We start from the raw sequence: 20,543 nt of genomic DNA, 5'->3' as shown, positions 1-20,543 counted from the left end.
TTGTCACTCCAAGACATGCCAGAATATTGCTGTTCATTATGACCATAAATCCATGGAAACATAGTGGGAGGGAGGAAGGAGGGCGGGGAAGCTGCAGGAGAATGAAGAACTGACTGTGCCTGGAGGGAGCGAGCTCCCTAAACCCAGGTGAGCTCTGGCTGCAGGAGGAGAACGGAAGGTAGGTGCCACCGCCCAGGGACAGCCATCGTCACCCAGGGCTGTGGGGCCAAGCCGAGCTGGTGGCGGGGAGCCGAGGGGCCGGCAAGTGGGGCCCGCGGGGACAATGTCCCCGTTGAGGCAGCGGTCACAGATGGAGACAAACGTCCCCGTTGTTCCCGGCGAGGGCTGAATGGCTCCTCTGTGCCCCGGCAGTGGGTGGGGGCCGGGTGGCTCGGGGTGGCCGCAGGCACCCAGGGCCGGCCCCGGGGAGCCGGGCAGTGCCCGGCCGCAGCCCCGCGTCCCCCCGCCAGCCGCTCCCACTCCTGTCCCGTTCCCCCTTCCCAGACCGGCGACGCAGGGCCGCGACCCGGTGATGCCATAAACACCGCGGTGCAGTGGGGAAGCTTTGGAAAAGCCGGCATCTGCGGGGAGCTGCCCGGGAAGAGCTTATTCCATGTCGGAGCGGCATCGGCACCCCCGCCCCGTGCTGCCCGCTCCCCTGGCAGCCTGGTCAGCACAGGAGAGCAGAGGCACGGCCCAGCGCCTGCGGTGCAGGAGAGGAAAAGGTGATGGGTACTGGGGGTGGGGGGGTCGAGATACTTGGGGGAGGTGGTGGGGTGCTTGGAGGGTGTCAGAATGGTGAGGGGGCAGCGGGATGCTTGTTGGATTGCCTGGAGGCAGTGGGATGCCAGGGGGGCAGCAGAATGATAAAGAGGTAGTAGGATGCTTGAGGGGGGTGTTGGGCTGCTGGGGTGGCAGTGGGATGTTCAGGAAGCAGCTCTGTGGGGCAGGATGATGGGGGGAGTTGTGTACCCATGGGGCACAGTGGGGACAGCGGGGTGGGAAGCACCGTGCCTGTGTGGGATGGGGTCAGTTGAAAACAGTGTGTCCATGGATTTGCAGGATCAGGAGCAAGCAGGTGCATGCACTTTGTGTATGGCAGGGGCTTGGCCCTAAAAAAATTGATCCTGTAGGGAAAACCCAAAAGTAGACTCTGGGATGCCCCCAGGGAGATGGGGAGCTACTGGGACACGGACATGGGGCTGCAGAGCTGCCCGGCCTGGCCCGGGGGTAACTCTTGAGGAAACGGTGGGGGCAGCCGTGTTCTCTCTGGGCATCTCAGCTGACTGGCGCCACAGCCAGCCCCCACCCGTGGGAGCCCCAGGAGAACACCTAGAACACCAGGTTTCTCCTAACCAGCTATTAATAATTAAGCTGCTCACTGAAGGCAAAGTCAATAGAGTATTTGGCTGAGACGTGTTTGCCAGAACCACCCCAGGGAGGCAGACAGGGTGGAGCTAAGCATCCCCTTGGCATCCCAGAGCTCCAGGACAGGGTGTTGTGTGGTCCTGGGGGCCTGGTGGGATCCCATGGGGATCTATCAGGATCCATTGGGATCCATCTGGACTCACTGGGATCCATTGGGACACATCAAAAGGGTTCATGGTGCCGTTTCACTCACGCCTGTGGAGCTGGTGCCAGCTCCACTCCTGCCTGGCGGCACCCACAAAAATGGGTGTCTCCCCAGCCCTCTGCAGTGGTTTTTCCAGGTGGTGCCAGGTGGTGACTGTGATGGAATCACAGCCACCGTGTAAAACCAAACTCAGCTGCTCCTGGGCACATAGAGCCCTCTGGCATTCCTACCCACACGGAATGCAGTCATAGCCACCTGCTCCCCCCGTGGTGACACCGTGTACCCCCACATCCGCATAAAAACCACTCGGGAAGAGGCTGGATGCACCAGCCCTGCTGATCCGGTGGTCCCGGCTCCACGGGAAGTGGGGGGGATTTGGATGAGTTTTTGGTGTGCCCCAGGTGCCCCTTTGCCAGCTCCCCCCCTGTCCGCGGCGCTGTGCCCAGCACCCGGCCGCAGCCCGGGGCTCCGGTTGCATTTTCCATTCATTATTCATCGAGCTGGAAATCTCGGCAGCACGAGGCGATCCGACCCGGGGGGGCCGGAACGGGGGAGCGGCGGCAGCAGCGGCACCCCGGGATCGCCGGGAACCGTGGCGTGGGGGTGAGCTGGGAACCGGGGGGCTCTGCCTCGGGGCTCGGCGGCTGGGATGTGCCGGGCTGGGACCCACGGCTCATCGCAACGGGATTTCATCCCGCCGCAATATCCGCGGGGGGTCTGCGGCGCTGAGGGGGCGATGCAAGGCGGGGATGGGGGCTGGGGCTGGGGGGGTTATTTTTGGGGGTGTTATTTAGTGGGAGCGCAGCCAGCCTCGGCCGAAGGATTCCAGAGGATATGGAACTGCGGGAGCAGCGGGAGCTGGGGCAGGCAGGTGATGCTGCTCCTGCCGCTCAATGGGGGTGCAGGGTCGAGGGCTCAGCCCCCAGCTCGGGGGGGTTCTCGGGAGCGGAGCTTTGCTGTGGAGGGCTGCAGTCACGGGTGGCGTGTCCCCATGTCCCCGTGTCCCCGTGTCCTGCCGCAGGGGACGGCCCTGCTGCAATGCGGTGCCCCAGCAAGGGTGCCCGCCGTGTCCCGGGAGGAGGGAGGGGACAGGGATGGCGACACGGGGGAAGCACTGGGGAGGAGGGCAGGGGGAACAGGGGCTCTGTGAGTGTGTGTGTGTGTGTGTGTGTGTGTCTGTGTGTCTGTGTGTGAGTGTGTGTGTCTGTGTCTATTTATGTTTGTTTGTGTGTGTGTGTCTATTTGTGTTTGTGTGACTGTGTGTGTGTCTATTTATGTTTGTGTGTCTGTGTGTGTGTGTGTTTATGTTTGTGTGACTGTGTGTGTGTGCTCATGTCTGTGTATACATGTCTCTGTGTGTATGAACATGACTGACGTTCACATTTTGTGCGTGCACATTTTGTGTGTGCACATGTGTGTATATAATCATGCACTGATATATGTGTGTCCACGAGCACACGAAGGTACAGAGGTGTCTGTGTGTGCTCTGTGTGAGTGTGCATGTGTTCTGTGTGTTTGGGGGTGCCGTCCTGCCTGCACCCCTCTGTCCCCAGTCCCGCGTCCCTGGCCCCCACCCTGGGCCAGCCCAAACTGCCATGGCAAGAGGGGCCCCCCAAGGCCTGGAGAGGCCCACTGGGAGGGTATTGCAGCACCCAAACCATCCCGAGCTGCTGCAGCTCCTGCTCCGGCCTGCAGACTTTCCTGGGAAAATGGATCCCAGCGCCCTCAGGGAGCTCCTGCTGATGCTGGTAGTGTCCCAGTGGAGAATGGCCACTCTGTCCCTCAGTAGCCCACTCAGACCCTGGGCTGTCCATGGCCCAGCTCCCCCTTCTCCCAGTCCCAGCCCTGCAGCCTCTCCCACCTGAGAGTTACCCGGTTTTCCCAGGCGGGCAAAGGTTGGCTGGGCAGGCAGAGCTGCTGAGCCTGAGCCATGGATCTGCTGTGCCCATGGCTGGGTCATGCCAGGCGTCCAGTGAGATGCTTGCCTGGTAGTTGTCATGCCTGTGAAATGCCCACGTGCCTTGTGCCTGGTGTGAGCCACACACCCTCTAGTTTCTGTACCCCTGGCACCAATATCTCTCCTCTCTGACAGCAGGTGACCAGGATGCTGTGGCATGGGAAGCCCTGGAGGTCCATGTGCAAGGGGCTGGTCCTGGGGACCCTCCTGACCAGCTTCATGTTGCTGCTCTACTCCTACGCTGTCCCCCCACTGCAAGTCAGCGTCACTGAGTGAGTCTGGGGTCCCCCACGTGTTCCCCCACAGCTCAGCCTCCCTGTTCCACACCGGGAACCCCCAGCTGGAGGTGGGGGACATGGCTTTCCAGGCCCTAGTGGGTTCACCACAAGATGTCCCCTTCCTGCTGGAGGCTGCACCCTGTCCCACAGCCAGGGGGAAGTGGCCCCCAATTCCCTGCAGGGCTGGGGACACACCCTGGGACACTCACTGCTCCTAGGTGGAAAGGAGGAGAGGAGAGGAGAGGAGAGGAGAGGAGAGGAGAGGAGAGGAGAGGAGAGGAGAGGAGAGGAGAGGAGAGGAGAGGAGAGGAGAGGAGAGGAGAGGAGAGGAGAGGAGAGGAGAGGAGAGGAGAGGAGAGGAGAGGAGAGGAGAGGAGAGGAGAGGAGAGGAGAGGAGAGGAGAGGAGAGGAGAGGAGAGGAGAGGAGAGGAGAGGAGAGGAGAGGAGAGGAGAGGAGAGGAGAGGAGAGGAGAGGAGAGGAGAGGAGAGGAGAGGAGAGGAGAGGAGAGGAGAGGAGAGGACTCAAGTCTCGTGCTCTTTCACTTCCAGTGCCGCCTGTCATCAAATTAACCTCCAAGCTTGCAAACAAAGTCCACGTGCCTCACAAGCTTTCTGCTGTTGAATGGGATCCTTATCAAGGATCACTTTGGAGAGTTCATTACAGGTGTCCAACGTCACCTGCGGGCTTTGCTTGCTGCCTCAGGCAGCTCAGATAATGTCTCGTATATCATCATGTGCTCCTTCAGGTCCATGAACTCATCTATGGGGCCAGGCTCTGGAATTATCTCCCTCTTTGCTGGGGGCCAGATCCTTCATGGATCCCACAAGATGTTGAGAGGTCCCAGACCTCCACAGATCCCATGAGGCATTTGTGACTCCTATAAGGAGTTGAGAGTTCCCAGACCTCCTCCACGGATCTCATGAGGGGTTCATTACTCCTTTAAGGGATTGAGAGGTCCTTGGCCTCCGCCATGGATCATACAAAGGGCTTAGAGCTCCCTGGCCCCCCTCCATGAATCCTACAAAGGGTTGAGAGCTCCCAAACCTCCTCCATTGATCCTACAAGGGGTTGAGAGCTCCTAGGTCTTCTCCATAGATCTACAAAGGGTTAAGAGATCTCATACCCCATAAAAATGTTATCAGCTCCTTTCCAGGGAGTTGTGGCCATGGAGAATTCCCCTTAATGCACTTTATGGCATCACCTCCACCAGGACTGCCATGGCCATGCCCATGGAGACCCCCTACTCTATTTCCATTTCCAGCTCCTATTCCCAGGTCCATAACCTGTCCCCAGGTCCAGCATCCATTCCCAGGTTCAGCATATGTTCCCAAGGTCCAGCCCCTATTCCCAGGTCCAGAACTCATCCCCAGATCCAGCTCCTCCAGCACAGAATCTCCCTAAGCCTTTGAAGTGCTGATGCCACTCTCACCATGGTGCTCCACCTCTTCTTTCACCCAGGATCCCCATCCCTGTCTCCTGCTCCTCCCACCTGTCCCCCGTCCAGGCTTCATCCCCATCCAATGGCACGGGCAGCGCCTCGGGGTGGAGCTGCCGGCCCAAGCTCAACGTCATGTTCATGAAGACCCACAAGACTGCCAGCAGCACCATCCTCAACATCCTCTTCCGCTTTGGGGAGAAACATCGCCTGAAATTCGCCTTCCCCAATGGCCGCAATGACTTCTACTACCCGTCCTTCTTCGAACGCAGCCAGGTGCAGCACTACCGGCCCGGGGTGTGCTTCAACATCATCTGCAACCACATGCGCTTCCACTACGAGGAGGTGCGCAAGCTCCTGCCGCCTGACACCACCTTCGTGACCGTGCTGCGGGACCCCGCCTACCTCTTTGAGTCCTCCTTCCACTACTTCGGGCCTGTCATCCCCCTCACTTGGAAGATCACGGGGGAGGATAAGCTGGACCAGTTCCTCCGGGACCCCCAGCACTACTACGACCCCAACGGGTTCAACGCTCACTACCTCCAAAACCTCCTGTTCTTTGACTTCGGCTACGACAGCAGCATGGACGCCAACAGCCCGCTGGTGGAGGAGCACATCCAGGAGATCGACCGCCGCTTCCACCTCGTCATGTTGCTCGAGTACTTTGATGAGTCGCTGGTGCTGCTCAAGGACCTGCTGTGTTGGCAGCTGGAGGACGTCCTCTACTTCAAGCTCAATGCCCGCAAGGGCTCCACTGTGTCCCGGCTGACTCCTGAGCTGTACGAGCAGGCAACTGCCTGGAACCTCATCGATGCCAAGCTCTACCGCTACTTCAATGCCACCTTTTGGCGCAAGGTGGAGGCCTATGGGAGGGAGAGGATGGCCAGGGACGTGGCCGAGCTGCAGAGGGAGAATGAGAAGATGACCAGCATCTGCATTGATGGGGGACACGCCGTGGATGCCAGTGCCATCCAGGAGTCCTCCATGCAGCCCTGGCAGCCCCTGGGGGAGAAGACCATCCTGGGGTACAACTTGAAGAAGAAGATCAGCAAGAAGCACCAGAAACTGTGCCGCAAGATGCTGACACCCGAAATCCAGTACCTGACTGACCTGGGGGCCAACCTCTGGATCACCAAGCTGTGGAGCTATGTACGAGACTTCCTCAAGTGGTAGGGGCTGGCAGGTGCCCCGCTCCCCTGGGGAAGAACCAGGTGCTTTTGTTTTTGTTAGTCATGGTTCTCTTGGTTTGGAACTGGCTGGAGGCTCTGGAGCCCAGGAACTTTTGGGGGGTCCTCCCTCACCTTCTTGCAGAGCCCCAGCTTGGGCAGGAGAGCAGACACTCTGCCTCCATCAGCAGGGTCAGGGACTGGGGGCTCAGGGGTGGTGTTTTCCTGCAGGATCCACTTCTTCCTTTTGCATGGAAAAGCTGGAGGAAGGACTTGTGAAGGATGTGGCCTTGTCACAGCGGGCTGCTGAGTGATCCCCAGGTCACTGGGTGCAGGCAGGGATGTGCTGGGACAGCAGTGGTAGAGGGTCTCCCTTGCCTGGGGTGGGCAGAAATGCCCACAAGGAACCCAACCCTCCAGAGGCTCCTCCAATCACCCTGCTGAGCCCTGGTTTTGGGGTGTGGGAATGTCAGAACCTGCAGCACTGGCTCAGCCCATGGATGGGATGAGTGCAGCATGTTCTCAGCCTGTCCACAGCCATCACTCCATGCCAGGCTGTGACCCAGAGCCACCCGGAGCCATTTGGAGATTGGAAAACCCACCCCAAAAGCCCCGGCCTTTACCAACAGGTCCCCGTGGCAAAGGACACCCCCTCCCTGCCCCCCATCATCCCAGTTAGAGGGCCCCACGGCCCTGGTCCCCACAGGGGACATCCCAAAAGGCCAGCAGGGTCTGGTGACAACTGGTGTGGGCAGATGGGAGTGGGTGCGGTAGGACTGTCCCAGTGATGCCATCCCAGGCACAGTGGGGATGCTGAGGGCAGGGGCCATCCCCAGTCCCCACCCTGTCTTGGGGACAAACCTCGTGCATCCCAACTGGGCTGGATGACACTGGTGACACTGCGTCCCACTGAGAGTAGCCCTGGCTGGGCACAGAGGTGGCACCTGTGGCTGAGCCACCCCCACAGCAAATGGACCCCCTTGTCCTCCCACCTGTGTTCAGCTCCTTCTGTAAAGACCAGAAATAAAAAAAAAACTATTTACTTTTGTAATATACTTGTATATTTGGTAGTTTTTGATATAAGGATGGTCCAGCTGGCCTCCAGCCATCTCCTTCTTCTCCAGGATGGGATGGATGGGGTGAGGATGTTGTTACAGCCACAGCAGGATGCTCAGGCCATCCCTGCTCCTTCTGGGAGCTCCCCAGGGTCCTGACACCACTGTCCCCATCAGTCCTGAGGGTGGGAGGTCCCGTGTCCCCCAGGCAGGCTGAGGAATGAGACCTTCAGTGCAAGTGAGGTGCCTGGGTCTGTCCCCAGTGTCTTCTGCTGGGTGCTGGGGGACATCGCCATGGTATGCAGATGCCCCCAGGAAGGTCTGCTGGCTTCACAGGGACACCAGAGCCATGGGACCAGGCATCACTGGTGGCACAAACCACTCATGCCACCACATTCCAGCTCTACTGCTGATGAGGGATACCCCATTTCGGGGGTGGCCATGGGACTTGCACTGGGACTTCTCCACATTCCCTGTCCCTCTGTGCCGAGGCCACCAGGTCAGCCCACTCAGAGGAGGCCTGTGGTGAGGTGTTGGAGCTGTGATGGGTACACCTGAGACAGGAAGGACCCAGGGACACAGGCACTTCACCAGGTCTCTGGCTGTGACCAAACTGCTGCTCCCAGGTGGTTTTCCTCTCCAGCAGAGCTGAAGCAGAGCTATGATGGGACAAGGAGAGGTGCTGGGGATTGGGTCTCTGGTGGGAGCAGGATCAGCCATGTGATCATGGCAAGGGTGGGATCAAAACTGTGATGGGCTAAGGAACCATGAGGTGGGACCAGGGACATCTGAGGGACCGAGGCTGAGGTATGAGACCAGGCCATGTGGTGAACTGGGATCAGGGCAAACCGGCTGGTTCACGACCGTGTGCAGGAGTAAAAGAACACAGTGGAGCAGCACCATGCACAGGACCAGGACTAATTGGTGGGGATGGGACCTTGTGGTGGGATCTGCAACTTGCTGAGGACCAGGACCACAACAGTGACATGGGAGGCCCAGCATGACACCTAGGAACAGCACTGATTGGTGAGCATGGGACCAGGACTAACTGGTGGGTATGGGTTCAGGACCACCTGCAGGACCAGTCTGAGTGGTGGCACTGGGACTGTGGGATGGAAGATGGGGACTGGAAGATGGGCACAGGCTCTTGTGGTGGGAATGGGAAGGTGTGAGGGGTGGGATCAGCCCCAGGTGTGCGGCTGCCAATGGCTGCAGAGACCAAGCAAAACCCTCAATCCCATCAGTGCCAGCTGGGACCCACTGACACCCAGCCCCAAGTCCTTAAAGACCCCCCAGCTGGTGGGGATGCTGCTCATTGGGGATGGAGCTGTGCTTGTTGGTGTTGGTGTGTGGGGCTGTGCTGGAGGTGGCAGGTAAGTGAGGCTGGGGTCCACCTTCAGTCGTCCCACTGGTTGTACTGGGGGAGGTGGGTGGTGGGTGTCCCTTGCTGGTTCCTGATGGTCACCTGGGGTAAAGGAGCTTTCCTAAATCATCCCAAGCTCTGAGGGTTGAGGCAAGGGGTTACCAGGAGCTCCCCCAAAGTCCCAGCAGGGCTGGTGGGACCTTTTTGGGGTGGGAAGCATCAGAAGCACAGGTGGGGTCTGAGGTTGCTGACTGGTCATGAGCAGCTCCTGATCTGTCCTCAGCCCTGGGCAGGATCATGGTGATGGGAATGCTCCTGGTGAATTCCTCCAGTGCAGGTGAGCTCCTGCTGGGGTGGGTCTGTGGACAGAGGAGCTCCTGATGTGCTCCTGAGTGCTCTCCCTGCCTTTGTGCTGCTGCCACCTGTCCCCAACAAGTCATAGGGACACCTGAGGACCTGGATGTCCCTGCTGTGTCTGGGACATGTTACTGCTGGCTCAGCCCTCCTGTTGCAGGTACCACCATGGCTCCAGTTTCCTCAGAGCCCCCTGGTCACAGGGTGACAGCTCCAGCAAAGTCCTCACACACAGAGACAGGGAGGGTTGCTGCTCACCTCCACTCTGAGGAGCCCATCGTGACCTTCACCTTGAGGCTCCTGGATGGTGAGTGCTCTGAGGGTGCTGCAGGAAAATGCTGGGGGGCATGAGACCATGGCATGGGGCCAGCCAAAATCCCTGGGCTCAACCAGTAGCAGTCAGTGCCTTGTCCTGGCTGGCCCCAGTACTAGGACCAACAGGAAAGGTGCTTGTCCCTGCAGGAGCTCCCCCCAGTCCTTGTGAAGGGTATAGGACTTCATGATGTTTCTAATCCTGTGCCTGATACCACAATAGGGTTTAGGGTCATCTCTGCCCCTGATGGGTGACATGGTCCCTCTCAGCCCCCTGCGGGGGTTCAGGAAGGTGCTGGACTCTGGAGAGCAGGAAAGGCAGGCCTGGGGGCAGAGCCAGGACAGGAGGTGGACTCTGGAAGGGGGAAGCTGTAAGGATGGGGGGCAAGACACTGGTGAGTGGTGGTCTGGGATGTGTCTGGTGCCCCTGTCTCTGGTGGGATAGGTTTGGGGGTGTCACACTGAACCCACATCTCTCAGAGGACTCCAGTGCCACTCCAGAGAAGCTGCCAGTGCTCAGCCCCGGCTCTATGATGCACCTTGAAGCCAGTGTCCGCTTCAGTCCCAGCATCTCCATGAAGATCCAGGTGGATCAGTGCTATGGGACCAACATGGAGCAGCCAGGACACTCCAGGAGGCTCTTCATGGTGGTGAACAGCCGTGGGTCAGTGCTGGTGGGGCAGAAATTAGGGGCTCCTTCTCCAGCCACCTTGGGGTCCTGCAGGACCTCCTGATGGAAAGGGATATGCAGAGCGTGGAGACAGCCCTGGAATGTCCTGTGTCACTCTCTTGCCACAGTTGCCTGCATGGGGAGAAGCTGGGGAATGTATCTGTCCAGCACCAGAGAGGGGGGTCTGTCCTCCAGCTCTCCATCCTGGCCCCCACACTGGAGGGTGAGCCCAAGGAGGAGCAGGTGAGGTGGGAGTGATGCCCTTGGTGGTGAGGTTGGAGGTTCCAGGGAGGGGGATGACCTAGGTGTCCCAAAACATTGTCTATCCTGAGACATAGTGCTCCTGCTGGGGTGGCCTCAGGCCCACAGGGTGGTTTGGAAGGAGAGCAGGGTCACTGGGGAAGGATGTGCTGTCTCAGCAGGTCTATGTGCACTGCCTGCTGATAGCATGGGGACAAGGACGTGCCACCAGGTCCTGCTTCTACAGCCACACCACAGCCAGGTATGCTGGGTGCCTGGGCACACAAGCACCCCATGGGTGTGTTGGGGGCAGAACCCACCTCTGGGAAGACCTCTTATTTGATGGCTGGTGGCATTGCCACAGGTCCCAGCTCCCTCATGCTGCAGATGTGCTGGGGAGGTCCTTGGAGACATCTCCTCTGTGGTGGGACCATGTGGGTCTTGTGGTGGAGTCTGGGGACTCCTAGAATTGTGCCCACCCCCCACTTCTCATTCTGTCCTCTTGTCTCCCAGCTGGCACAATGCAGAGGACCCAGTCCAGAGTGCCCCATGCCACTGCTGTGACACTGGTTGTCCTGCTGTTGACACCCTCCGTGGAGACGTGCCAGGTGAGTGGGGTTCCCACCAGGGGTGAGGCAGGGTGACCCATGTTATTTGGGGGTTTGGGGAGGGCTCCTAGACCTGGGCTGGACTGCATTGGACATATCCTCCCACAGCATTCCCAGGAGAGGGGACACTCCTCTGGGAGACAGTTGGACCAGTGCTGGTGCAGAAGGAGAAGGTACCATGGTACAAAGGTGAGGGACACCCCAACCTCTCCCATGTCCCCAAAACCCCCACTCCTTGTGCTGAACCCCCCTCTGACTCCCAGGTGTGGTTTTTGCCATTCCCAGCACTGTGCCAGACGGTGAAGAGGCTCCTGCTGGCTGGGCTGGCCCTGGTGGGCAGTGCCTTGCTGGTGGTGGCTGTGCTGGGGGTCCTGCTGGCACTGGCCCTGACCACCTGGTGCTCGGGCAGACCCCGGCAGGGACAACGGCCACCAAGGCAGAGGTGTCCCTTCCAGGTAGAGCTGCAGAGCGTGGTGGGGGCCCTGGTCCTCAGGGAGATGGAGAAACAGGGTGAGATGGGACCACAGCCTCTTTCTCACCAATAAATGTGGTTTTGCTTTCTCTAAAGCTTCTCAAAGCTTCTCTTGGTTGGTAGCATGTGGATGCCACCAAAGGATGGAGATGTGCCCCTACACTGGCAAGCCACATCTTCAGGTTCCTCCAGGTACCTGGAGATGTGGCTTCTAGGTCTTGTGGCATTGTTCCAGCCTGTGGTTCTGGAGATGGTTGCCCCTGGCTGGGTGAATTTTTTGTCCTTGGGGACCATGGACATGGTGGCAGCTCCTTAGGATGTCCCACGAGGCTATGAAGATGGAGAGGTTCCAGGGTGGGGACAGCAGGACTGCTCTGGGCAGGTAGAGACCCCTGAGGGACTGGGACCCACCCCGACCCATGTGTCCCCAGGAGAGGATGTAGCCCATCTGTGGTGGCATCTCAGAATCACCCATCAGGAGTCATGTTTGAAATGGTTTATTAGGACAATAGTGTGGGACAGGGTGGCCACTCTGGGCGTCACCAGAGTGAGAGGTCACAGTAGGTGGGTCACAGCAGCATGCCTCAGTTTCCCCAGAGTGCGTGGGGTGGTGCTCAGTGGGATGTCGGGGGCTCTCCTGGTGTCCTGTAAAGCTTGCGGAGGCTGGAATCCATCAGGAAATCCACAGTCCTGCGGCAGGAGAGGGTGTCAGCGGGGTCCTGGGGGGGTCTCTGGGACAGTGCATGTGATGTGGGAGGGGTGGGCCTGTCCTTAATATTCCCTGAGACAGCAGTGCCACCAAAACCAGGCTTAGCACAGCCTCACTGTGCTAATCCCAGCTCAGCTCCAGATAATCCCCATCCTGGCAGGGACATGTCCTGGTTGGACCCCAGCAAAGCCCCTTTGGAGTGGAGACATCCCGTCACCACCCTCTGCTCCCAGCCCATACTGGGACTGGTCTCCAAGGAGACAAATGTGCTTCATCCCTCCGGGCTGTGGGCATGGGGTGGTGCCACCCGCCTGTCCCCGTGCCCCAGGGGTGTCCCGGGGACCCGTTACCTGTCGATGGGGGTGATGATGAGGGGGATGGCAGCCAGCCCCAGGGCAGTGGTGGTCCAGCGGCGCACGGGCAGGGGCCAGCGGGTGAGAGAGCCCAGCAGGGCCAGCGAGGCAGCGCAGAGCCGGTTGATGGTGAAGCCGGGGATGGCCACCGAGGCCAGGCTCTGCCACACGAAGGTGTCCACCACGGCCACCCCCACACGTGTGGGGTCCTGCGGGTGGGCCTGGGGGGACACGGGGGGGGTCAGTGGAAGGGCAGGGACAGAGAGGCTGGGGGGTGAGGAGGGGGTGGCACTCACAGTAGCGGCTTTCCGACCCTTGTCGATGGCATCAGCGGTCACGTAGGCTGTGGCCACGCCGTAGCTGGCCCACACCACGGGCACTGGTACCAGTGGGCGGAAGGACTCACCCACCTCGTTGGCATAACCTGAGGGGATGGTAGGGTCAGGGACCGACTGTCCCCATGTCACCCCTCCAGGGTGTCCTAATGTCATGGGATGGACGTGGCAAAGGGGGTGTGTGGAGTGCCTGAATCTCCTTAGACCCACTACCACCAGTACAGCTGGGCTGGGGTGACCACTGCCAGTGCTGGTGTCTGTGACTGCCCAGTGCTAGTGACAGTGCCCACTTTGCTCCCTGTGTCCATGCCCAGTACCTTAACTGGTCCTGGTATCCAGTGCTTGTGCCTGGTGCTGGTGGATGATGCCACTAGCCAGTGTCGGTGCTGGTGACAGCGACAGGTGCCTGCTACTGGTGTGCAGTGCTGCTGCCCTGTGTGCTGTGCCAGTGCCCACTGTGTGGTGCTGGTATCTGGTACCAGAGCCCCGTGCCTGATGCAGTGCACAGTACTTGGTGCTGGGTGTCAGTGCCCTGTGCCTAGTACCACGGAACCAGCGCACTCTGTGGCACCAGTGCTGGGTGTCAGTGCCCAGTACCCGGGGCAGTGCAGTGCGTGGTATCGGCGCTCAGCACCTGACACAGTGTCTGGTGCCACGCTCCTAAAGGAGTGCGGGGCATCAGTGCCTGGTTCCTGCTGTGGTGCCTGACGTCGGTACCCGGTAGCAGCGTCCAGCGCTGTGCTCAGTGCCCAACACCGCTGCCCAGCTCCTGAGGTCAGTACCCACTGCCAATGCCCGCTGTCGGTACCCTGTAAACAGGGACCAGCGCCCGGCATCACTGCCCCGCTAGTGCAGTACCCGACATTAGTGCCCCGGTTCCGGTGACGGTATTTGATGTTAGTGCCCAATGTCGATGCCCGGTGTCCCGTGTGACCCGGTGTCAGTGCCCAGTTCCCGGCGCCGGTACCCGCTGTCAGTGCTCGGCACTCAATGCCAGCACCCGCTTCGTGGTGTCAGCGCTCAATGTCAGTGCCCGGCGCCGGTACCCGCTTTCCGGTGCCAGCGCGCGGTTCCCGGGGTCGGCGCTCAATGTCAGTGCCCGGTTCCCGGTGCTCACCCAGGTATCGGACCCACGTGTCCCGGTACAGGTCGGGCTCCTCCAGCCCCATGGCGCGCGCCACCGCTCCCGCCGCATGCCCCGCGCTACGTCACCAAACCACGCCCACCCCGGCTGATTTGCATGGCCCCGCCCCGCGCGTTGCGTCTCTGTCCCGCCCCTCGGGGCCGGGCGGGGGCGGGGCCTGTTCGCGCACGTGACTCCGCGGCCTTGCGTCACCGGCGGTCACGTGGGTAGCTGTGGGGCGGGGGGCCAAAGTGTGGGGCTGGGGCAGCTACGGCTCTGGAGGGACAGGAGGGCAGGTGTGGGACTGAGGGCACGGTGCTGTGGCTGGGGACAGGTGTGGGACTGAGGGCACGGTGCTGTGGCTGGGGGCAGGTGTGGGACTGAGGGCACGGTGCTGTGGCTGGGGACAGGTGTGGGACTGAGGGCACGGTGCTGTGGCTGGGGGCGGTTACGGCTCTGGAGGGACAGGAGGGCAGGTGTGGGACTGAGGGCACGGTGCTGTGGCTGGGGACAGGTGTGGGACTGAGGGCACGGTGCTGTGGCTGGGGGCGGTTACGGCTCTGGAGGGACAGGAGGGCAGGTGTGGGACTGAGGGCACGGTGCTGTGGCTGGGGGCAGCTGGGGTGGCCATGGCACTAACGGGCGGTTGTGGGGCTGAGGGGGCAGCAGGGGCAGTTCTGGGACTGAGTGGTTAATTGTGGGACTTGGGGGAGCAGGTATGAGACTGAGGGGGCAATTAGGGGGCTGGGGGCAGCTGGTCTGGTTGTAGGACTGAGTGGGGCAGTAGGGGCAGTTCTGGGTCCGGGCAGCCACAAACCGGAGCAGACCCCGCTCAGTCCATCCCTTTACTCCCCACCCCAGGCAGCAGCAGCGGTGGGTGTGGGACCCACATAAGGCACAGAGTTTGGGGGCGCTGCGGATGCTCAGCCCCGTCTGGCCCCGCTTGGTCCCTGCCTCAGTCTGGCAGCTCCGGGACTCAGCACCGGCTCCATCTTCCTGCAGGGCCATCCTTGGGGCGCAGTGCAGCCCGGGGGGGCTCAGGGGCTGTGGTTGGGGGACTCCCCCTGGATCTGCTGGGCTGAGGCGGTGTCGGGCAGCAGCACCTCCACGCTGTAGCTCACCTTCTTGGAGTGGAGGAAGCTGTAGGTGTTGTCGAAGCGCAGGACATCTGTGGGGGACAGGAGTGTCAGGGATGTGGTGGGGTTAGGGACACAGGGGACACCCTGGGGAGGGCTCGGCACTCACAAATGCCGGGCGTGGAGCAGGTGAGGGAGCCGTCCTCGGGCACCATGTGTGCGTTGTAGCGCTGGTTGGGAAGCACCTCAGTCATGTCGCCCGCTCGCTGCCGCTCCCCGACCTTGGTTTTCAGGTACACCCCAAAGCCGATGTCAGAGCCCTCGGAGCGGAACTGCCACCTGCAGGGCACAGGGCCGGTGCTGTGGCGGGTGGGGACACTGCTGCTGTCACCCCTCCGTGCAGCGCGGAGCCGCCGCTCACCTGAGCACGCAGCTGGGGAAGAGGATCTCGTACTCGACCTGGTGGGATGAGCCCCTGTTGACCACGACCGAGTGTTCGTACTTCTGTGCCAGCTGATCCCGCACGTAGTAATGCTGGGGCACGTCCCCCCCGTAATTTATCTGGAAGGGACAGAGGATGTGGGGGTGGAGGAACTTCCCAGCAGCCCTGAAGAACCCAGCGGGGGCTCCTCCTACCTTGCTGGAGCACTTGGGGTCCCCATCAGGGTCTGTCAGCGTCCCCCCATACTCCACTGGGATCTGCGCAGGGTCGATGTGCTTCTGCAGGACCTCCTTCCAGTTAGCTGAGGGGGAGGACAACAGGTTTGAGGGGAGCTGTGAGTTGGAATATTCCCCCTGGATGGAGTGACAGCAGAGGAGGCATGTGTCACCCCCATTTGGAACACCCTGGAGAGGGTCAGGACTCACATCCCAGGACCACGACCTTCTTGCGCGTGTCCTCGCTCAGGAAGTGCTTGACTAGGTTGTAGGCCACGGGAAAGAGCTTGGGGGCTGGGGGCAGAGGAGGGCATTAGGGGGGTGTCAGCACCTGGATAAAGGGAGCAGGACCCTGGGGCTGAACTCACCCTTCACAATAAAGAGGGACTTGAGGGACTCAGGGTAATTCTCCTCGAACATGGACAGGATCTGCAGGATGGGGGGAGCTCAGGTCACCCATGCCATGACCCCACCCAGAGCATTGGGGGGTGCAGAGCACTGCAGGGACCTGCTCCTGCATCATCCCAGGGATCAGCCCTGTGGTCCAGCAGGAAGGGGAGTTGGCAGGAGCCCTCACCTCTCCATACGTGTCCACAGCTGGCTTCCAGAGGTGCTTCAGGCCCAGGCCCTCACAGTCATACACCATCGTCACCATTTCAACTTTCTTGCCCAGCTGGGATGGGAGGATGGGGGGCATCAGACAGGACCCACTGAAAGGTCCAGGGATGGGGTGGCCCCAAGAGGCTGGTCACCCCAGCCAGAGCCTCCTCTTAAGTGTTGATGTGGGGAGAAGGGGCATCATGGGAGCTGGGACAGGGATACAGGCTGAGGGACAGCAGGAACATGAACTGGTGGGGATGGGCAGGATGCAGAGTTATGGGGTGGGAAGATGAACCAGAGATGGACATATGGAGTTGGCAGGGACATGGATCATGGTGGGGTGGACAGGACATGGACTTGTGGGTCTGAGGGAGATGACCTGGGTGTGGACCTGTAGGACTGGTGAGTGAGGACATTGGCTGGGAGAGATGGACCAGAGATGGACATGTGGGGCTGGGGAGGACATTGGGTGGTGGGGAGGGACAGGACATGGGCTGGCAGTGACACAGGCTGAAGGAGGTGGACAGGATGTGGACCTGTAGGTATGCAGGGCTGTCAAGGACATTGTCTGGTAGGGATGGACCAGAGATGGACATATGGGGCTGGGGAAGACTTTGAGTTCTGGGAATGGACATGGACTTATGGGGCTGGCAGGGACATGGGCAGAGGGGAATGGACAGGACAGGGACCTGTAGGGCTGGGGAAGATGATGACTGGTAGGGGCAGACCAGATGTGGACACATGGAGCTGGCAGGGACATGGTCCCACAGGCCAGTTGGGGCCAGCAGAGCGTGGGCAGGTTCCCACCTTTTCACTCTGCTGCTCACACTCGTGCCGGAGCAGTTCACAGTCCCGGAACTTTTTCTTCATCAGGTCCTGCTTGGAGGCAGAGAACAGCAGCCCCTTGGCGTCCATTGGCCCAATGATCTCGTACCACACCGGGCTGCCCTCCCGGTCGTAGCCGCACATCCCGCCGGACATGTACTTCCGAATCACCTGCGGGAGCACGGAGGGATCAGGGCACCTCACACACGCCCCTTGGGGTTGGTCCCCTCCAGGGCCACCCCTGGGAGGCCAGGGACACTCACCTCAGGTGGCTCCCAGGCAATGATGTTGTCGGCATCCATGTGCTTGCGGACCTCAGCATGCTGCAGCGGGGGCAGAGCAGGCCAGGGTGAGATTTGGGACAAGGTGAACCCCATGGGCGAGTCCCCCTTGCTGGGGTTGGTGGCCCAGGGCAGGGGGTGCCATGCCAGATATGTCTCAGCACAGCAGAGTCCCTCCAAAAGCAGGGTGCCCCTCTCACCTTGCGGACCATCGCCTCTGCCTTGGGCAGGTCGAAGGAGCGTGCTGCAAGAGAGCAAAGAGCTCAGCCCCCTGTCAGCCCTACGGGGGCTCCCACCCCACCAGGGCTGTCCCCCCCTTGGTAGTTACCTCGGAGCCATTTCAGGAGGAAATAGTCGTCCTGGGAGGGTAGGGAGGGCAGCACGTCCTGCAGCTTCTCCCGGAACTGTGGAGACAAACAAGAGGGACAGTTGGTGAAGGGATCCCTGATCCTCCCCAAAAACCTCAAGGCTGGAGGTTTGTCCCTTCCTTGTCCCCCCAAAAATATGCCAACCGGGACTGGGACATTACCAGGGGAGCAGGGTCATCCTACATCCCCTCCCTGCCCCACGTGCAGCCAGGATCAGCAGTCACCTGTCAGGAAAATATCCCCAGGGCAGCTGCCATGCTCTGGGTGTCCCCAAGTCCTTTTGTAAGGTGTGAGTGTGGGCTGTCACCACCCTGCTCCTCCCGGGGTGTCCCACAGGGACTGGGTGAACCAGTCCCCTCCAGGGGGGTCCTTTGGGATGGATGAAAGCGGTCACTGTGTGTACCCCTGCTCCAATGAGCCACAGCCCCCCTGGCACAGGCAGGAGGGTGTTGAGGTGCAGGACTGGGAGGTTTGGGGGACCCAGGGTCCCCTCTCTATGTGGCCCCACTCACCCCAACCAGGCTACGGCTCAAATCTCCGTACCAGCCGAGGCCCTCCCCTTAATGAGCCTGATTAGCTTATCTCCCGCTGAATTTAGGGGTAATTAAACCCGGGATTAGCTCCTTCACCCTGGGACAAAGCCGGTGGTGGTGGACAAACGGGTTGGGCCACTCGCCTTCCTCGCCTACCCAGGGCACGGCTGGCACCGGGCACGGTTTGGGCTCGGTGCCCCACGCCTGCCCCTGCCCCCCATGCTAGCACCCGCTGGGGTCATCGCCCGCTCGTGGAATTTGGCTGGGTCTGAAAGGCAGCGATAAGATAAATGCACGAGGGTGCCCTCGTTGCTGGGGTGCACTGAACTCCGATAACGGCTGGCACCCAAACATGAGGGACTAGCGGAGGTGGCCGTGGTGGGTGACAATCACGGGTTCTGGGTGTCCCCAGGCCCGCAATCCCGGTGGCGAGGGGAGGAAGTTTGCCAGTCTCGTGGGAAGGGTGGAAGAAGAATATAGGGCTCGGGAGTGCCCAGTCTGATGGGACATCAGGGATGGTCCTTCCCTGGTGGGCAGCACCACGGGGGGCTCAGCCCGTGGGCTTGGGGTCCAGGGTGGGATGGAGGTGGCACAAGACTGCCGTCCCAAGGGCCCTGCAGTGAGGCAGGAGGTTCCCGAGTCCCGGGGAGGAGGGGAGAGTGATAGGGGCCCACCAGCGGGATGGTCCAGCCAGCGGGACCCCCAGGACGGTCCTGCCCGGTGGGCAGTGCCACAGTGGGGCTCGGCCCGTGTGTCTGGCGTCCGGGATGAGGGATGGAGGCAGGGGGAGCCTCCCAGGGCCGCATTTAGGGGGCAGGATGGAGGCTGAAGGCGATGGGCCATCCCCAGGGCCAGGAATCGGGGTGAAGCCGGTATGTTTGGAGTGCGGAGCCCTCCGGAGCGGGGGATGATGCCGGTGGGTTCGGAGTCCGGGATGGGGGGGGCCGGAGGAAACGGTGGGAGCTCCCGGGGCCGGGAGCGGGGGTGATGCCGGTGTGTTTGGGGTCCGGAGGGGGCTGTGCAGTCCCCCGGGGCCGGAAGCAGAAGTGCTGCCGGTGAGTTTGGGGTGCGGGGTGGGGGTGATGCCGGTCCTGCGGCGGATGCGGGCGCATATCGGGGAGGACAGCCCGGCCCTGGCCCCGGTCCCCCCGCAGCCCCCGGTCCCTCCGGCCCAGCTCACCTGGGCCAGCAGCTCCGCCTGCCGCGGGCTCAGGTCCCCGACGCGGCCGCTCATGGTGCGCTGCGGGCGGCTCTGCACGGCCCCGGCGGCCGGGATGGCTCCGAGCACCTCCCCGGGACCGCCCCCGGCCCCGCCCGGCCCAGCCCCCTCCCACCCCGCGGCCTTGGACCCTGCCCGACCCCTGCCCGCCCGGTCAGCGCCCGCCGCCGCCCCGGGATCGGGGATGGAGGGTGCGGGGGCACAGAGGGGCGTGGGGGCTGCAGGGGAGTATGGGGGCTATAAATGATGTGGGGAGTATGGGACACTTGGGGGGGTTATGGGAACTATGGGGTGTTTGGGGGCATAAGGAGGCCTGGGGGGTATGAGGGACTTGGGTGGGGGTGTAGGAGATATGGGGGCAAGGGGGACACCGGGTTATGGGGGACATGGGGTAGGGGTGCATGGGGAATGTGGGAAACAGGGGGTATGGGGATTTGGGGGGGCAAGGGAGAGATGAGGGGGCTCTGGGGGTTATGGAGTGTGCAGGACGGTGGGGGACCCTGTGAGAGTTTGGGGGACACAGTGGGGTAGAGGGGATGTGGGAGGACATTGGGGTATGAAGGGAGATGTGGCTGTGGGGTGGGAGATGGTGATATGGGGCAGGTGTCAGGGAGAGGGGACAGTGATGAGGACAGTGACAGGGATGGGAGATAGGCACAGAGGAGGGAGCAGGGATCGAAAGTGGGGCAGGGTGCGAGGTAGGAGGGACAGGGACAGGAGATGGTAACAGGGACAGATTGAGGGCTCAGGTGCAGTGGTTGGAAGACGGGGATCAGGAGCAAGATGTCCATGGGGCTGTGCATGTCCAGTGGAGCCATGGATGTCCCACAGAGCCCCATGTCCCGCATGGACTCCGGGTTGTCCCAGAGAGCTCTGCATGTGCTATGGAATCATATTTCTCCCATGGAGCTGTGGATGTCCCATGGGTGTCCTGTGAAGCTGTACATGTGCATGAATAACCCATGGAAACATCCCGTGAA

The 20,543-nt window shown here is 61.3% G+C and overlaps 4 protein-coding genes across 7 annotated transcripts; 2 read left to right on the top strand and 2 right to left on the bottom strand.

The window, feature by feature from the left end:
• Positions 1-552: 552 nt before the first annotated feature.
• Positions 553-7,463, top strand: GAL3ST1 (galactose-3-O-sulfotransferase 1). 4 transcript variants are annotated; one of them, XM_033075921.2, is made up of 3 exons: positions 553-725; positions 3,666-3,802; positions 5,268-7,463. In XM_033075921.2, exons 2-3 carry the CDS (start codon positions 3,678-3,680, stop codon positions 6,415-6,417), a joined length of 1,275 nt encoding a protein of 424 aa, XP_032931812.1. In that variant the 5' UTR covers positions 553-725; positions 3,666-3,677; the 3' UTR covers positions 6,418-7,463. The 4 variants fall into 4 exon arrangements, with proteins under 4 accessions (XP_032931812.1, XP_032931809.1, XP_032931811.1 ...); XM_033075918.2 differs by having other exon boundaries at positions 647-725; positions 3,669-3,802; XM_033075920.2 differs by lacking the exon at positions 553-725 and adding an exon at positions 1,919-2,176.
• Positions 7,464-7,499: 36 nt separating this feature from the next.
• Positions 7,500-11,557, top strand: LOC117004867. Its single transcript, XM_033075990.1, has 7 exons — positions 7,500-9,489; positions 9,975-10,158; positions 10,293-10,407; positions 10,587-10,666; positions 10,918-11,012; positions 11,121-11,201; positions 11,298-11,557. The coding sequence occupies exons 1-7, from the start codon at positions 9,351-9,353 to the stop codon at positions 11,555-11,557; spliced, it is 954 nt and encodes a 317-aa protein (XP_032931881.1). The 5' UTR covers positions 7,500-9,350.
• Positions 11,558-11,965: 408 nt separating this feature from the next.
• MTFP1 (mitochondrial fission process 1) lies at positions 11,966-14,180 on the bottom strand. The gene is made up of 4 exons (XM_033076134.2): positions 13,999-14,180; positions 12,843-12,970; positions 12,544-12,767; positions 11,966-12,174 (listed from the first exon to the last, which is right to left on the bottom strand). The coding sequence occupies exons 1-4, from the start codon at positions 14,048-14,050 to the stop codon at positions 12,099-12,101; spliced, it is 480 nt and encodes a 159-aa protein (XP_032932025.1). The 5' UTR covers positions 14,051-14,180; the 3' UTR covers positions 11,966-12,098.
• A 655-nt stretch (positions 14,181-14,835) lies between these two features.
• Positions 14,836-19,621, bottom strand: SEC14L2 (SEC14 like lipid binding 2). The gene is made up of 12 exons (XM_033076133.2): positions 19,525-19,621; positions 17,772-17,847; positions 17,644-17,687; positions 17,426-17,485; positions 17,145-17,333; positions 16,315-16,410; positions 16,106-16,166; positions 15,948-16,031; positions 15,717-15,823; positions 15,502-15,641; positions 15,250-15,419; positions 14,836-15,172 (listed from the first exon to the last, which is right to left on the bottom strand). Exons 1-12 carry the CDS (start codon positions 19,576-19,578, stop codon positions 15,042-15,044), a joined length of 1,212 nt encoding a protein of 403 aa, XP_032932024.1. The 5' UTR covers positions 19,579-19,621; the 3' UTR covers positions 14,836-15,041.
• Between the last annotated feature and the right edge of the window lie 922 nt (positions 19,622-20,543).

The sequence above is a fragment of the Catharus ustulatus genome, chromosome 18 (genome assembly GCF_009819885.2).
Source record: "Catharus ustulatus isolate bCatUst1 chromosome 18, bCatUst1.pri.v2, whole genome shotgun sequence".
NCBI lineage: Eukaryota > Metazoa > Chordata > Aves > Passeriformes > Turdidae > Catharus > Catharus ustulatus.
The sequence above is the reverse complement of the archived record's forward strand: the minus strand, read 5'-3'. Positions and strand labels throughout refer to the sequence as shown.